Here is an 18,808-nt window from a genome sequence, read left to right on the forward strand (position 1 = left end):
ACTATGACTTTTAAACAAAAACACTGGCTATTAATCAGTTCACTAGAATGTAGGTAATAGACCTTGGAGAGGTTAAGAGTCTGAAACTGACTGGGAGAACATACAGCCTTGAAAGCTTTCCAGCTCTGTTAGCTGCTGAGCCCCAGGCTACCAATGACTTTAAGTCCACGGTATCCAATTAATCCAAAGAAATAACCTGACCAGTGAGTTAGGGAAGGAAGCCAGGGAGAAACGCAGCTCGCAAAACCAAGTTTCCACCTCTTCTTCCATCATTTATTAGCAGTTCCTTCTCCTTTTCTGTTCTCCTCATTTTGTGTGTGCATCTTTCTTTAAAGAAAGGTCTTGGTCTGGTGCCAAAGTTTGTGCTATCTTCTGTTGGCATGGGCCAACATTCAAATCTGGGTCTTGGTATTTAATTAAGAACAGTATGTAGAGCATCTGTTTGCAAAATCAGTCAGAGTGAGTTAGGATAGCAAAAAAAACTTTGCAGTACATTGTAAGGCCATGCATTTTATTATTTAGAGCTTATTTGGAGCTAGATTGCTTATGAATATGTACAAGATAAATTAGAAAAAGCCTTAGTGTTCTTTCTTCTTATTGATTCCCAACACAGTAATGACTCTAGGGAAACCATGTTGCAGAATTACACAAATAAAATGTCTTCTAAGTCACATAGTAAACCTAAATTAGAGCACTACTTTAATGAAAGAATTGGCCTAAGATATGATTTCACTTAAGATGAACAGAAAAAAGAAGCAGGAATGATGCCAGAGTAGTAAGAAACAAAAAATTTAGCTTGAATGATCCTTCCTTATTTGTTATCTTTGATTTTTTTATTTATTTATTTTTTTTTTTAAGTGTATGATCATCCTGCATTAGTCTACAAGGACATAATTACTCAGGTATCCAGAGAACGAAATATGTTTTACATTGAGGCAAAGGCATTAAAGTCCTCTAGAAATGAAATGAGAGATATTTCAACATACAAGACATTACATTACACCAACATAGAATAACAGAAATGGCCTCACCTAGATTGATTTTGTTTCTTATTAAAGCTACTGATGAGCAACAGGATCTGATGGTCTTACCATTAACTTGAGAATCAAAAAACCCCATTTAGTAACAGAATAAACCCTGCTTGCTCCCTTAAGCAGCTAGAGGTGAACACCCTTTGACATCTAACTTCTATTCTTACACTTATCCTTTGGGAAACTGTGACGAGGGCCCTTTTCTTGCACTACAAGTAGCAGAATTGAATAGCTGGTGAGTAAGGTAAAAAAAAATAATCTTAGAGATGAGCTGTAAAAACATCAAGTGCTTCCAGACCGTCTTTCAAGAATGAGATGATAAACATGAGATGAAGTAACAATCCTACTAATGGCAGAGGGTTAATGGATTTAAAAGTGCATTCTGTCAGATGATCTTGTGTTCTCAGCTGACGTCTTCCACAAGGCTAGCAGCTTTCAACACGCCAAAGGAAGAATGATGTGCCAATACCAACCATTTGCAGAAAAGAGTGTTGGCATGGCATGAAGTAAAAAAATGCAGAAAGGTGGGACGTACTGAGTCCAGCCCCCCGGGCAGGCAGGAACAGGGAGAGGCAGACCAAACACAGATCATGGCAGTGCACAGAAGGGATGGGCCAGATCTCTTGGGAAGAACAACCCAGAAAGGATGCCCCATCCTTGGGCATGGGACTATAGGTGTAGGGCTGTGCAGCTTTGGGGAGCATTGGGAAGTGCTCTTTCTGCATTGTCATTTGATCACCATCTGTGTCTATTCTCTACCTTAGAGCAGCACAGCTCAGGTGCTGTGTTGCATCCTCAGAGACAGTTTCTCCCAGGAGAAGGGCAGAGGCTCATAAACTATATCAGCAGATTTTGTCTCTATAAATAAATGCATATCTCTATAAATAAAGGCTGTGGCATTTAAAGTGCTCTGTAAGAAGGAAGACAAGAGATCTTTATTTTCAATTAGATGAAGTGCACATAGAAGTTTTCTTGAACAGGCATATATTCAGGAAAGTGGAGGCATGTGAAACTGAACTCCTGTGAGAGAGGGAGAGGACTTCTCTTCAAGGAGAATATACAAAGAGAGTTCTGGTGAAGAAGTTTGGGCTCCAGGGGAATATCAGCAACATTAGAGCAGCTATTCCCAGGACTAGATGTCATTTCAAGTTATTGTCTTCCTGCAGCTGAAGGACCAAAGAAAGTTTGTATCAGTATGTGCACATCCACCTAAATATTCCCTTCCAGCTGCTACTGGTTTATATTCATGCTTGGATACTGGTACAGCATTCTTTGAATGTAAGACACTGGTTCCTTTTTCTAAAATGACATAGACATCTAGTAATATAAAATCTTGCTCTCATATTCTTTGGCTGGATTGAAAGTTTTACTCACTGCCAATGCTAAACTGCTTTTTTTTTAAAGCTAATCCTCATCCATATTTTTAAAAATTAGTCTCATTATGATGTAGTGTTAGTATTAGATCTATTTATTACTATTAAAGTTATTTACTTACCACTCACATTAGTTACATGGACTATTAAACTACATCAGTTATTTAACTGGGTCCTAATTGGCTTAATTTTATGATGTGACTAGCATAACAACAGGTTATTTATGGCTACACACTGTGAAATAATGGAGGAAAAATCATTCATTATTTAAAGGTTTATAAAAATGCTTCCCTTAATGTTATCATTAAAAAAAAAGCCCCCAATTTTATTGGCATAAACTAACCTCTCAGCAATCCTTCAAGCCACAGAAATTAAGATATTGCTGAGCTTCCAGCGTTGAACCTTCAAAACATTAAAATAAAACAGATGCTTTCCACTAACAGGGCTCTGGATAATTAACAAATTTCTTAAGTCAGGCCACTGTACAGTACTATATATGAGAAAAAAAAAAAAGAATAAAATGATGGATGGGATGCTCCACTCCTCAGAACTTCTGTCCACATGCACTCCTGTATCCCATTAATAGCATGGCTTTGATATTGGAATTAATGTTGCTGGCTGCACTAATTGCAGAAAGGCTTTCCAGCATGATGAATCACAGAACCACAGCAAATAGGGCAAGGTGGGAGCTCATCTTGTCTATCCTTTCTCTTCATGGCAGAGTCAGACCTATCTCACAGCTGGCAGATGTTAAGGCTTCACTGTGCTGCTAAGCACACAGATCCTCCAGGCCACCCAATTTTGTCCTCAACTAGCCTCTACTGTTAAACTTCTTTTCTCCTAATATCTCCTGAATCTTCCTTGTTGCTTTCGAAGTCCTTTAATTCTCACCCTCTCTACAGGAGGACTCCAATAAGTAGTAGTTCATTCCTCTTCTCTAACCATTTACATACATACAAGAGGCATCTCAATCCCCCTAGACTTCTCCTTGTTTGACAAGATTACTCCCAGTCCTTATAAGCTGTGCAAACAACACAATAGGATTTGTTGCTCTCATTCTATCTCCAACAGGTCCATGCCCTTCTTGGTCTGTGCACACAGTACTAAAGAATGGATGGCTTTTTCATGACTCTATGACACTGCAGATTTCTATTCAACTTGTGACATATTTTGAATGGAAATTATACCTGTTGCTTAATTTGATTGCAATAATTCTCCAAGTACTGTGTTACAGACTGCCAGACAGTCTGACAAGTACTTTAGGTTCTTGCTTTATCCAAATCATCATCATCACATATGCTGGGCTACTACCACACAGGGAGAGCCCTGAACTCAGATCTTCTACGGATATATATCTCATTTTAACCATTATCTCATATCAGGTGAACTCATCCTCTTTTCCCCCCTCCCCTCAGTCTTTCCCAGGGTTCGTTCCTTTTGAGTCTCTCTTTGCATGGGTCAAAGGTTGTGAGCTTATTGGTTCATCTTCCTTGCTTTGTTTCGTGGCACTCCATCTTTTCGATGATCTGTTCATTCTCTGTTGTCAGCAGATTCTTCAGAAGTTATCTATTGACCACCTCTTCTTTTCTTCTATTCTAAGTGATGGTTGGAAGTTCTGCCCAACCTTGGCCTGGAGAGATACAGGGGAGGAGGCCCACAGTCTCTCCCCTACTACACAGCCTTGTGAGCAGCTTATGTTGTGACTTCTATACTGGAACATGGGTGGGAACTGGAACAGGGTTTGGAATTTTGGAATTTTAACAAATCTTGTACAAAGTTGCCTATAAAATTCTATTATTATGATTATCTGATCCCCAGAACTACTAAGCCTTTTACGTTTTCCCCTTAAAGTAATTCCTATCGTCTGCATACTGAACTGCCCTATTTTGTGACAATCGAGAGGAGTTTGGTAGCTAAGTACCTAGGCATTTGGGGAAGATTTCTTGGCACTTTTTGTAGTCTGATGCTCACTGCAACCATTTGAGCAGTTAGACTGTTTTCCTTCTACTCAATGAAAGAAAGGGGCAAAGAACTAAAAGAAGTTTCTTATTCACTTATTATGCCTTGAAGGAATCTATGACCCGTTATGCCATTTTTCCAGAACTCTGCAATACACTGTTCCTTACTTGGCAGTTTCCAGAGAATTACTTAAAAATTCATAACCCAGAAACATAAAAAGATAAACAGTAGTGCTGGATGCTGTAGTATGTTATGAAAATAACTCATGCCAATTCTAAATGTATAACGCTAATTATCATAACTAGATTTGTAGATGCTAAAATGAAATTGGTGTCTTGCTTTCAACATGGGAAAATGAAACAAGAGGCAAAAATATCTCACAGCAGAAAACAAACTCAGTGTTGAAATTGGTCAGTAGTGCTTTCAACAATCGCTTGCTTAATTATTTCTTGCTTTCCTTGTGCTGCTGCCAAGAACAAAGGTCATATTTAATGACTGCCTACATCATTTACAATATTTTTTAGACTTTCCCTGGGGATAGCTGATGTAGATCCTTTTGTACTCAGTAGGAAAGTCTCATACATGTTAAAGAAGCATTGCCTTTATTTATCATTCTAAACTTATGTGAATCCCTTCACATCTTTCAAAACATATATTTTATTTCTCTTCTCTGTTTGCTGTTAGGTGCAGTAGTCACAGCTCCAACAAGGCAACGCTGGTCATAGATCATAGAGCATTCAGGACACTCATATTAGCTTTGAAGTGAATGAGAAGCCACGAGCATTTACCTCTGACAACCACAAAATAACATATGTCATCATAGCATCATAGTAATGACACACAACCTTAACCAAGAGTCAGAGACAATAGCACAGAACTGAAGAACTAATTCTCCAACTTATCTCTTAAGTAGAGAAAGGCATGACCTCCATCAGTTGAGAGTAGTGGTTTACTGTCACTGGTCTGAAGAACTGAAATCAAGGAGTCTCATTTTTCTGAAGATGGGACACCTCTGGTATTTGCTCTCCTCTTTTTGCTTCACTAATGGCAGTAGTTGGGCCGTAAGTAATAGGAAAGTATGTTGTAAAGAACTATTTAATGATGGGGTGAAAATAGAAGAAAAGAAGAAAATGGAATATTAACTACTTAATATTGGAGACAGCTTGGAACAGACTTCTTGATGTCTGCTAGCAGGCTCCAAATTGGGACATGTATGAAAAGTATGCCATATCAAGGAGGGTTGGCAATGGAAAGTTTTAGGCTCAAAATGATGAACTTGATTCCACTACAGGGACCAAAGTCCAATTGCAGAAATGGCCTTGTACTTTCTGTATTTTTTTCAGTAGTCAGCTTTACACTGACATCAAATCATGACAGAGCTTCTGCTCTCCCATAAATGGAAGTGTTTCTTCACCACTGGATAAAATGTGAGTCCACATTTTAAAATGTTTCTTTGAAAATGAACCCTTGAAAATGCTACTACTCCAGTAGTACACTAACTACTTCAACCTGCTTTTTTGATTAAAATATTGGTTTTGACATTTATGTATGATGGTTACTTTCTAACATTGCTAAAGTTATACACAATCTCTGGGTTCTGTAACCACAGTGGATTAATTTATGGCTGAATGTAAGTCTGCTTTTGCTGTCATTTTAGCCCATAGCTGATGGACTAAATACCATCATAGGGAAACTCAGGTGGCAAAGGACTCCAGGAGGGCTTTTCCCAAAGTCAGCTATCACAACACACCTCAGTGCTCAGGGCTTCATCCAGTAAGCTTCTGAAAACCTCTGAGGACAAAGATTGCATACCTTCTTTGGGCAGCATCTTTCCATTCTTGATGGACCTCATGCTGTTTCCATTTATCTAGTCAGAACTTCTTATCTTTCAAGGCATGTCTATTTTCTCTTGTTCTCTTGCCTTGCACTACTGTGAAAATGCTGTGAAGGCATTGTTTCTGTTTTCTCAAAAACTTCCTTGTACACACTGGAAATAAAATTGTGTAAAAGCGGAAGTAATTCCTGAATAAGTTAAATTCTATGCAAAGCAAAATTGGCCTCATATCTGTGTATTTCCCATTTTCTCACATCTTTGTCAAGGCCCCTTCTGGCATTACCTCCCTCTCATTTCTCCGCAAGGTCTCTAAGCACATGTTTGATGGTAAGCATGTGCGTGTAGAGGACCACTCATGTCAGACAAACTTTCAGCGGTGTCACACATATAAACATTCCCTTAGAGAAAACAAGTGGCCAAAATGTTGTGTGATTTAATACACATCTTCCACATTACTGGAGCTGGAATTATCCTAAGAAAATTCTTTGGAATCCCTCAGTTACCAAAGCTGGAAACTAACTTGTTTTTGTGTGCTAAGTGAAAGCTGATGCTCTGAAATCTTTCCTTGGCTCAGGAAAATATGTTGATAACACATTGAACAAAGTGGGAACTAGCAACACCACATCTATACCTAGAATTCTGCTTTTCAGAGAAAAGAGAGCAGCTAAATCACGCATATGCTCCATGTATCCTGAGCAGGACCATAAATCTGCAAACTGCTGAATGAACCTTTACTTTCATATCAAGACAGCCCATTGAAATGATACCCTGTAAGCTGGTGGTTAGCTATCAACAGATTGTCACTTAAATGTCATTCTTAAACTATTATCTAAAAGGAAATAAATAAAGCAGAGATTCTAGTAGTCCTGGGGCAAGTTTAGCCCTATAAGAATTTGCTGTTCTGACGGGTCCAGAGCCTCATTTGTTTTAATACAGTGTATAATGACACTGGTGCAAATTACCCATATTTAGTATCATGGAGATATGGCAAATGTTAATAATCTCTTAATTAGTCATGCGTACTGACAATAAAAATTTCCACAATTAGTCTTAACAAGCCCAAATTGGAAGACTGACTTTCTTTGCTTAGGGAACAGGCACACTACCGGATTAGTAGAATTAGGAAGAAACTGCTTCCTGACTGCTGTCTACATTTATTTGTTACTGTGTTTCTGGCCACTTTGAGGCAGCTACCTCACAACGAAATGGAAAGTCAGTCCCAGCACTACTTGAAAACAGCCCAACATATCTGCAGTTTCCAAAAAGAGTGACAAAAGATCCAAGTGAAAGAGGAAGGCATGGATGAGAGAGAGGATGTCAGTGTAAATAGCTGCGCTATTCTGACACTTCCCAGTGCATGCCCGTAATGTCTGCTTTGATCAAATAACACGACTCCTCAATGCTAGATCCAGCACTTTTGTTTACAGAGGCTTCTTCTCAAGTCTATTGTATTGTTCACAGTAGTGCCCACCTTTCCAAGGAATGGCTTTCCTATTTCCCAGCTTTTTTCTTGGGTGGTGTCTTTCCAGTTTTCAGGTCCTTCCCAGCCACAGCAGCGCACCTTTCTGTTTCACGGGGCATTATCACTTCAGGAAGAATTTGCAGTAACACGTGGTGGCAGCAGCGAGTAGCAAGCAAGGAATGATGAAACATACTCGAGCTTCAAACTCAATGTGGTATTGGCAAATTACTTCAAATTGTTGAGTTTTACATCCAGCTTTGTTCCTTCTCACCTGTATATTTCTGTATTCTTGGTGTGCATCTTTGCAACTCCAGATATGACTTATGCAGTCATTCTGAGGGCATTTTGTTCAATGTGTGTATCTCAAAACTTCCTACAAATAAGTCAGATCACATGTAGAAGCAACACAATCCTCAGAAATGTGAGCATTGTAGCACTTCTCATCCATTGGCCATTCAGTGCATGCTGCAGGCTCAGATTGCACAAACAACCTCTCACACTGTGGCAACATCTTGTGCCATTTGGGGGTTTAGGAAGGGAAGCTGAAACCTACAGAAAAATGCAGAAGAAAGGCTCTACTGTGCTATGCCATGTCCTTGCTCCTCTTCTCCAAAATGAAGAATTGCCTTTTGAGCACTCCTCAGGTACTGACATCTGCTCATCCCTTTGCTCTGGAGTCAGAGGCAACGCCGCCTGTGGTACCAAAGACAGCTTGTTTATCTAAGCAAATCCTTTTTAGGATTAGGATAGAGCTGTATGTAAGAGGTAATAATAATATAGAAAAGCAAATTGTTAAGTATGGTTAATATTTTCTTTTTTTCTGGACCTTGAAAATGTGAAAATATGATGTGGTGATGTCAGTATCTGGAAGCTTTATTTTGGGAAGTATACTTTGTGTTTGGAGTATCTGAGCAGCCTACTAATCAAATATCATGGCACATCTCTAGGCTCTGACTCAAGAAAAGACATAGCAAACAGCAGGACACCTGACAAGATGAATACTGTTACCTCATTTTGACACTTGTGTGATATGTAAAGCTGTAAATAGCAGCATTTTAGGAACAGCTTCACAAGTAGCTCAGCAGTGCAATGGGGCAGAGCAGGTGGTTCAGGAACCACCTCAACTGGAGGTTGCCTTTGCTCTTGAACCAGTGCCCTATAAAATAAAGGAAGAACATCAGCATAGATTTATAGGCATGACAAGAAATTGAGTCTATCCATAGGAAGGCTGACAGCCATTAACTACAATGTTAATTCCAAGCATGCATCATGTACCATGGAATTAGTGGGTTAGCAAGACTTCTCATCAAACACATCTGTCAAGATGGGAAAACATGACAGTACGTTATTGTTTTATAAACCAAACAAAAGGTTGACACCTGTATATTTTTATTCATTTTACAAAAAAAAAAAATGTTGATTGCAATTGTCATGGTCATAAATTGAAGAAAAATGCATTTGCAGCAATGGTGATTTCAAAACTGTTTCCATCGGCTTGTGGTATCTATGATATCTGTGCTAAGTGTGCAAGAAGAACTGAGCAAGGGCTGCTGAAATACTGAAGCCCAGGAACTTCAGTGTACTACTTCTGTATAATGATCCTATAGGATTTAGTGTGGAAAAACCTAGTGAAGGAAGATTTTCCACTCCTCTGCATGCTGGTGCAATAGTCGATGTGAAGACTGATCACAGAATCACACAGAATCAAGTTAGCATTGTTGTTTTCTCTTTTCCTTATAAATCATGGGAGAAAACTTTTACTCCTGATGAATCCATGTTCCTTTCTGTGTCTTCTCGTGGCCTATATTAATCACTCACACCACACCCTAAAGGTGTCCTCAGCAAGACTTTCTAGTAGCTTTACTGGTGTTGTTCACATAAGTTGTTTTGTTATTCTTGGCCTGTGATGAGAACTGCAGGGATGATTATAACATTACCAGGCTGTCAAGACATTTCTATTGGGTTGATGGAGAAACTCTGAACTCTAAGCAAGCATGTACGCATGCCAGTTACACAAGAATTCGTATTGTCCATTTAGTATGCAAACCTGAATCTAAATGTTGGTATGAGGTAAAGCATGGAAGCTTTATGCTACTTTTTGAAATTTAAGTCCTTAAGCTCCTTGGCCTCCTGACTGAGGTATTTACTTAGGAGATATGCCTGCCAAAAGTATGCACTGCTTCTAGTCAAGGGGCATTTAAAGGGGATATTTTAATGTGCAGTCTGTGAAACCTCCACCTTTCACCTGGGATGAGGGGTTGTCCTTGCCTCAGGAGTCCCTGTGTGATTGCACACAAGTGAGGAAAAGAAGCCCCATGACTGGTCCTACCTGAGCCCAAAGCAGTGCCTAGCCGAGGGGTCAGTGCCAAACTTCTGACCTTGTTTGTCCCAAAAATGAAAGGAAGACAAGATGCTAAAGGTGTGCCTTTGTTCTTTGCGGGGGCATCTCAAACTTTGCTAGCACAGTGTGTTTCCCAGTGCCATATGCTGGCTAAAACAGCCAAAATCTAACACACATCAATTGCCTTGTGCTCAGTATGGAGCGCTGCCTTGCAAGGCAGGAAGGCGCCATAGGCAAGGCAGTCACAGACACTGCCTGCATTAGCCTTGCATCTTCTGGAGATGGAGATACTTCTCAAAAAGAGAATATAGCAAGAAATTCCCAGAGCTGCTTTGGATACTTGTTGCTTTCAGTAGCATACTTAGGTTGTGTGAACATTTGGCCTCACTTCCACCACGTGCTCAGTTTCAGAACAGCCTCTATCTAGTCATGTGCTACACAAATTTAGTTGCTGACTGTGATGTTACTTTTACAGCACTGTTAGAAGATGGCTGGAAATGCAGTCCCACTGCAGTTTCATTAGCATAATTGGCATCCGCACTTATATGGATTCAGCATTACTGAAACTGTTTCAAAGGGACTGATTATGTGCTGTATCCCTTGGAGCAGTATTTCAGGCTGAGGTCCCCTGGGATGTGGCAGACATGAAAAGAAGCCCTAAATTTTATAGTGCTGTGTTAGTATTTCTACAAGAGAAGTGTAGTAGATAAAATAAGGTTATCATGCATAGGCAATTACCAGCTTAATGGCTTTACACTGTTCTTCTAGGTTTATCCTGATCAGTTCTCTATTATAGCTTCCCTTGATGATCTAATAAGTTTGTTCTTTCCATAGAAAGAGATATTCAGAGTTTTCTGTCACTTGCAATCAAAATGGAGTCATTTACTATATGATCCTGGATATAAGGTGTAATATCACTGTACTAGCACTGAACTGCTTGGGTGTGTTAGCAGCAGCTTCTTTTGGACTTTTGTTTTCCCTTAGGAAGCAGACGCCCAAATGCAGCTGAGTGGCCAACAAGAAAACCAGAAAGCTGGGTACAAAGTTACCTGCTTTAGTGTCCCCATGTCTCAGATACTAGCTCAACCAAGTGGTTTCTGACAGTGACGACAGATTCTGAGAGTCCCATTTTGTACCTGGACATCACTGAAGTTTCAAGGATGTCCCACAGTCACTCCCTCCTTCTCTAGCCAGCCTTTGTACTGCAATATAAACTTCTCAGGACTCCATGCTTTTTTCTTTTTTTTCACTCCTCTCCCTTTTCCTTTGTCCTTTTTTTTCCCTTTCCCCTTCTTCTCTTTCTACTTTCCTTTCCCTTTCCTTTCCCTCTTTTTTCTTTTCCTTTTCCTTTTTCTTTTCCTTTTTCTGGATGCACCAAGAACCAGGTGTAGCTCTTTAGGGTAATTTTGCACTGGAAGATGAGTGAAGTGCTGCTGAAAAGGGTTGCAGAATCCAAATTCCTTGCATACTTTTTCCTTTATAGAAGTCATTTCAGTTGTCAGATAAATACAACAAATTTTCGTAGTACATCTACATTATGTAAGTGCCACGCAGACTTAGAATCATACAAATGTTTCTGCATTATGCAGCAAGGAATAGTGAAATGGTGAGAAAATGCATTTTTCTGAGCACTGCAGTACGTGTGGATGCAGCTAACCTGTGAGCCCTGACAGCTGCCAAGCCCCCACACCCAGCTGGGGGCACTGCCTGTGTACTGACAGTGTGCGAGGTCAAAAACTCACCAAGCGCTGGATCTTGCTTCCACAGGTGGAAACACAGGTGCATTTTCTGAAGGGCCACTGTGACTTGAGAAAGGTCCCCACCATAAGGTTCCTGCCCTTCAGGTTACCCAGAATCATAAGGATCTGTTCACGAGTCACAGGGTTTAGCATCTGCAGTATTATAGATTTGCCACATACTTACTGCTATAATTTAAGGGAGACAAGACAGAGAGTCAGCTGAAAGAAGGACTGTCAGCTAATCCTTCCTCCTTTGCTCTCCCCAGGTTAATTTTTCCTTCCTATACTTTGACCATGCAATTAAATTATTTGAACTTATTCATGTTTTTAAATTAAATTGTTTGAATGTATTCATGTTTACAAATTAAGTTTTAAAAATTAGTCTTTAAACTCTTTCAGCTGCAAAGGGATCTACAACATCGAGTGTAAAAATGCTCTCAGAAAAGACCAGACTCCTTTAAAGTGTCTCTGGACACGTAATGGAGGAGAAAACTGGTTACTTGATTTTATCAGAGTCCTGTGGGACACAGCAAAGAAAGTGTCCCATATTAATTTGATTTATCACAGAGAGTAAGCTTAGGGGTACTGTAAAGCACTGATTAATGCAAATATATTTTTGGGAGGATGATTAGACTTGATAAGTGTATTTAGAAATAGCACAGAGCACGTCAGTATGAATGCACATAGAGTCTTAGTACATTGAGTTATTTTGCTTTTTCTAAATCAAATGGATAAAATAGATTGGCAATTTTTTTATTTTTGGAAGAAAGGAAAGAAAGCTTACTAAGCTTACATTACAAGAAAGATCATGAGGATTTCCTTGTTTACTCTCCAGAGTTTTCTTAACCCTGATGTTCAGAATCAATGAGTGGGACAGAAGCAGAATGGCTCCGAATCAACACCAAGGAACCAGATACATATGGAATTGGTGAGGTAGTTAAAATCACTTTCCCGTATGTTTCAAAGGAATCGTATTGTGTTCTGCACAACAGTGTTTGTTTTGACATGAGCAAGCATCGGCCATCTCACAACTTTTGTACAGTTTTAGTGGGAAGAAAAATTGCAAAATTTCTGCTGACCAGATGCATAGAAAAGCACGTTTTGCAAGGTCTGGGGGCTTGAGTTCAGGCAGCGAGTGCCTGAGGTGTTCCAGCCTCCCAAGCAGGATGTGCTCTCATGCACATGCATCTTGGCAGCTGCTGGCAGAAGCAGGCCCATGGCTCCCATCCCTCTCTCCCAACCCTGTCCTTGAATTTTCCTGGGGGGGTATTTCTCTGGCTGTGCAACCAGCTGGATCAGAGGACAGATCTGAGTTAAAGATCACTTGAGAAAAAAAAAAAAAAAAAGAAAAAAAAAAAAGAAAAAAGAAAATATGGTATTTTTCAGCCTGGCTCTGTGTGTATCACAGATGGGTTCAGTGGGACAGAAGTGGGGGATGGCAGCCCTGAAGGGCTCAGCCCCATGGTAAAACTCCTCTTTAGAGGGACAGGGAAGAGCAAGGAGAGAGTTGGTAGCTCACTTCACCCACACTGTCATTCCTCCACATGGAAAATCCCCATTCTGTCTGAAGAGAGCTGGAAAAAGGAGCTGTGTGAGAGTGGAAAGGAGGGCAGTGTCAGCACCAAGCAGACAGAGATCATGAGTCAAGCCACAGAAGTCATGAGGTCTTTAGGAAAAAAAAAGCAATATCCTTTTTATTTTCTTTCTGCAGTTTTAGACTTTAAGATACATTACACATTGAATGCATACACTGTTAAGCTTTTCTTTTCAAACAAGAGGACTAGATTCTTTCTTTTATATACCCATAAACAGAGTTTTTCATGCAAATGTGGCAGGGGCTGACACTTGGAAGTACACTGTATGTGTGAAGCTTGCAGGAGGCTGAAGAGCTATGTGCCATATCTATTGAGGAAGCTCAAGAGCACTGAAAGCACTGAACTGGGCTGTAATCTCCCACAGGAGAAAGCATACAGTGAAGGAAATGTTCTTTAAAAAGGGCCAAAGCCAGGAGAAAGTCTAAAAACCATTTGCAATTTCATACAAAGAGCACGCAGTCCAGGGTTTTTCCTCCCTGGCAGGGGGCCATCTGGACTACCAATTTTCTGAAGTACTGCTTAGGGACTTCTCAAGCTGTTACCTTGAAGATTTGCATCCTGTCCTCTGTCCCAGGTTGCAGACAGTCCTCATGCACCACATGGATACAGCCCAAGCTCAGCTTGTGTGCTGTTTGAGGCCCAGCCCGCAGCAGGAGTCTGAATGGTTGGCTGTGCTCCTTTTGGAGACAGTATACCACACAGAAGAGTTTAGGTAAAATCCTACTCCCTTTAATTTAAAATTCCTCTTGACAATCATGGGACCTATAGGTTATCCCACAATTCATAAATATATAGATATCACATATACAGAAACATCTGTTTAGAAACTACATCCAGCCTTATCTTGGTAACTGTCCATCCACCTAGCACATAAACCAGCGGGCTTACTATCAGGAGCACAGAACTAGAAGATAACTTGGCCAAGGCTGTTCAAGCTGTAGTGGTGAGTAGCTGAGGCTGGTGGTGCTCCTCAGCATCAGCCCTGGGCAGCCACTCAGCCTCCAGGTGACTGAGACCCGGCTGCTGAGGCCAACACCAGAAGTCTGGTGATGCTGCACAGAGGCTGGGGCCAAGTCCTGCCCTGGGGCCAGCCATGTCTGCCAGCCTCAGGAGATGTGTCTGCTCCACCATCACGCAGACTTGATTTCACTAACCCTCTGAAGGTCAGAACCTTCCACCAACTAATATAGGTTTCCACTGATTACGTGTGTCTCCTCTGGGCTTTATCGTTGATCAGAGTACATCCATATGTATTATTTATTGTGCTGTTTCAGCACTCTGACAGAGCTGGAAGATTGGCTATCAGGATACAGTCCCAGCTCTCGGTCCAAGAGCAATCACAGAGACGAGTGTATAGGGAAAAAGCTGCAGCTCAGCATAGGCAGACCTGCCAATATATACGTGCAGGCTTGTATCCTGGATATAGACATGCGATTTAACTACTGTGACCAGGGTGCCAGTTTTCTTCTTCCCTCCTTTCTTGTATGCCCTCACAAGGCTCAGCTTCATATTGGCCTACCGGAAAGCCTCAAGGGAATGGACATCCTTCCCAGCCAAAATCCCTTTGCCTTGCACAGTATCACCTTTTCAATAATGACATATGTACCTGTTAACAACAGGCAAAGCAGCCATGGCCCCTTTTGGACAGGAAGTGTTCAAGTCCATACAGAGTGCATCGCTGCTCCCAGACAGGAGGGTGGTGGCACACTGTATTCAGCTCTGAAGATTCAATGTTTCTACCAGATGTCAGGGGGAAGGCCTTTGGGCTGGTTTTCTTTTCTTTTCTTTTCTTTTTTTTTTTCTTTTTTTTTTTTTTTTCTTTTTTTTTTATCTGTGTGTGAAAGAGCAAAGATATTAGCCAGCAAATTTACTTTTGAGTTAAGATTTATTTGGAGTTGCAGCCTGTCCAGGCTGGGGAGCCCCCGAAAACTAACCCTCTGGCAGCCCCCATCACTTAGCACACCTATGAGCAGCACCCAGCACTGCCTAAACCTCTGCATCCTGCACAGTTCCTCCTGTAAATGCATGCATGGTGTGATTGGCAGGTCAGACACTGCTTTTTCTTCTGTGCCTGTACAGGGACACGTACTGACATGGGTTCTCTTCTGCTGGAAGTATGCTACTTTTCTACTTATATAAAGTTACAAAAGAAACTCCTGGCAGGAAATCTGAGCTGCAGCACTAATGTGGATAACAACACTAAAATGAAAAAAATCCACATATAGCCAAAAACCTACTCTAAACAAAGCAATAAGGAAATAGAAATATTTATGCAACATACAGTGATGTGCAAGTGGGTGTGTCTGAACCGTATTTCAAACAAAAAGAGGATGCTGCTTAGCACTGCATCCGTGGCATGGATTGTAGAAATTCTCTTCCAAAGTTTTCATTTTGAAAGATATTCAAAATATACCTTGCTGATATAACACAAACTGTATGATTGCATCACATAATTAATGAAAACATAATACATTCATCTTAGAATATTTTATCTATCTGGAAAACGTGTAGCTTAGAAACAAAAACCTAGTGCCTATGCAGCATTTTCAATACATATTCCTGTTCTGCTCCACCTACTAATGTGAGTATGTACACACGAAAAGTCTTTCTCTAAATCAACACAGGATTGCACAGACCAGTAGCCTGTATGGAACTACTGCCAAATATGCTACATGGAGCTTTTCCAGTGTTTCAGTTTAATTATACTATTTTAGTGCATATAAATTTAAATTTAGCAAAACCACCTCACGGCAATGTGGAGCTCCACAGACAGTACTTTAAGGAATATTTGGTGTTAATATCTTCAGGAAGAGAGCTTTAATTACATTAATTTCAGTCCTGGCTGATCTGTAGGTGATTCTGCTTTTCCAAGGGAGTGTGATACTTTGCTATTTTAAAAAGGCTGCAAAGTAAAGGAAACGTCACACCAGCAATATATATTGGTCTAAATACAATCATAAGCAAGCTTGTAATGTGTTGTACCATGCTGTACAACACAGAGAATGCTTTTATGTCACAGAAAGTTCCAACATTCTTCACAAAATATAACATGAGTTTTATCCCTAAGATAGAGTTGCCTGATCATTGTTAAACGTCTTCAGGTTCTCATTTCTCCTGTTAACATACACGCAGTCCATACACCGCTTGTTTTTAGCGTGAAGTCTTTGCAGCAGCAAATGCCTTGTGGTACATCGTGGTGCCATTCCCAGCAGCTGAGCAGAAAATGTCTTCCTTTTTAAGGCCTGTTTCACAGGCAGCCTTCACCTCCCTCTTTCCTCCGAGTCTGAGCAAACACAGGCCATGCAGCATGTCCTACAGGTTAAGGACCTCAAAGAGACAGAGAGGGAGAACATGCTCAGCAGTAAGGATCCTCAGCAGAAGGTACACTGCTTGCAGCCTGCTCTCACTTAGGACCTGGTCTCTGTGCCTCCCACAAGAGCATGAACGCTTAGTCTGGTGCTACAGTGGCAGACCCAGCTATCAAAGAGCTGAAACGCTGCCCTGATTTCATTTGTTGAGGCATACGTCCTAGGGAAGGGTGGGAAGAGGCAAGTTATCAAAGCTTAATTAATAATAAGGTTTTAGGTTTTAATGAATTCTCTCTTTGCATGTTGACTGTTGGGTCCAAAGCAGGACAAGGATCAGTACAAATGAAGTCTTCAGACCAAAGTAACCATAGATCAGCCTGACTGTGCAGCTGCTGCAGCTAACAGGAGTACTAAGCCTTACCTGTGTGACTCCGTTTCTTATTAATATTTTATACAAATGGAAATCCTTTAACATGAGAATGAAGACAACATGATGAGAACAGGAATAGTGTTGTCTATTAAGATGCAAAGATAAATGCAAACTGTTTGCTTCATTTTCTCTTCTTTGAGTTACAAATCTTTTGCTGTCATGAAAAAGCTTTTCATCTTCCCTGAAATTCATCACTATGGCGCGCAGTTGACAAATATATTCTTCTCAGCAGTGCATTTCCCAGAGACTCCTGTCTTCTGCCTCAAGCACTTTATTCCTTTAGATGATAAAAGTATTTATCTGAGAAGAGTTTACATACATATCTGTGTGGCTGTAGCCTCACAGACATCATCAAAGTATTAAAAAAATCGTACTTCAAGAGAATAAACCCACATTTTTAAAGACAGATGTTCCTTCTGACAGAATCTTTTCTCAACAATGGATGTATAGTGATTGTTTTTCCACAATGAAAAGCTCTCTGCTGTAGCAATTAAGGGGTCTGCACGTGTATTTTATGAACATAAAAGGTCTATTTAGGTTCTCAATATATTGCAATGCAGCTGCATTGCTACACTCATATGTGTAATAGACGTTTACATGAAATGGCAGCATGCAATAAATTATTAGTAGGTGGGAATCTGCATGTCCAGCTGCTGCACTTTTCTTTATATTTGCAGCTTGGAGGGGATTGAGAGTTGAGAAAGTTGACCACTACTTCTGCAACTGCGATATTAGTAAAACAAGCTTCTATTCATCTTCATCCATCTTTACCACAGGGGACACATTCCCCATATACACAGCATCTACTACTGTGGTGCTGAGTGTGAAAGGGGTCTGTGTGAAAGCAGAATCCAAAATCTTCCTCATTTCTGATGGCTCACGTTGTGTTTCCTGTATACGGTAGCTCATTTCCAGAGTGCTCATTTCAACTGGAGTTCTGGCTATTGGAAAAGCTGCCTTTTCCTTTACTCCCCCCCCCATCACTGTCCACTTTGGTGCTTTATAACCAAATATGTAAATTATACACTGGAATAATTTTGCCCACCACTGAAACCAAAACACTTGGAAAGCAAAAACATAAGATATAGTCAGTAATGCATCCATAGCTTAATCAGATGAAATTTTGGTATGCAGAAATGCTCTTAAGAGAGCAGCTGGCTCAGATATTAGAATTACAACTACAGTCATAAAGAGGTTCAGATGTTCAGAAACTTCTTGTTCAGAAGTCGGAACCTTTATTTTGCTTCTCATAGGAAAATCAGCATTTCCAACAGAGTTCCTTCTAATACTTTGCTAAAGCAAATGCATCTTGGACAAAATATCCCTGCACACTTGGAGCCTCCCAGTGAGACTTTCATGGTGCTTAAGCGTTAGACTGGATAGGATGACTGACCAAAACTAATTCATTTGGTGCTTCATTTGGAGTGTTACTCTTAGAATAACTAGCCAAGCCTGAAAACATAACTGGCAAAATCACAGCCCAATGAGGTTTCCAGACAGCCAGTACTGGCTACTCAGAGGTATATGGGCAACAGTGAATTTTGAGGCATTTCATTATATAAATATATATATATAACATATATATACACACATATAAATGTATATTTTGTGTATCTTTCAATGTTTTCCACAAATTGTTCTGTGCTGTCCTGTCCTATCCTATCCTATCCTATCCTATCCTATCCTATCCTATCCTATCCTATCCTATCCTATCCTATCCTATCCTATCCTATCCT

General features: G+C 40.4%; 1 protein-coding gene across 1 annotated transcript in view; it reads left to right on the top strand.

Annotated features, from left to right (window-relative positions):
- The window catches only part of ANKRD28 (ankyrin repeat domain 28), a 170,820-nt gene that overhangs the window by 41,809 nt on the left and 110,203 nt on the right, over nucleotides 1-18,808 (top strand). The window contains exon 2 of the mRNA XM_042888446.1: nucleotides 12,575-12,672. Within this exon, the coding sequence (XP_042744380.1) occupies nucleotides 12,604-12,672 (69 nt within the window). The 5' untranslated portion in view covers nucleotides 12,575-12,603. The remainder of the gene's footprint in view (nucleotides 1-12,574; nucleotides 12,673-18,808) is intronic.

The sequence above is a fragment of the Lagopus leucura genome, unplaced genomic scaffold (assembly GCF_019238085.1).
Source record: "Lagopus leucura isolate 7727_CA_CO unplaced genomic scaffold, USGS_WTPT01 Super-Scaffold_100157, whole genome shotgun sequence".
NCBI classification, from domain to species: Eukaryota; Metazoa; Chordata; class Aves; order Galliformes; family Phasianidae; genus Lagopus; species Lagopus leucura.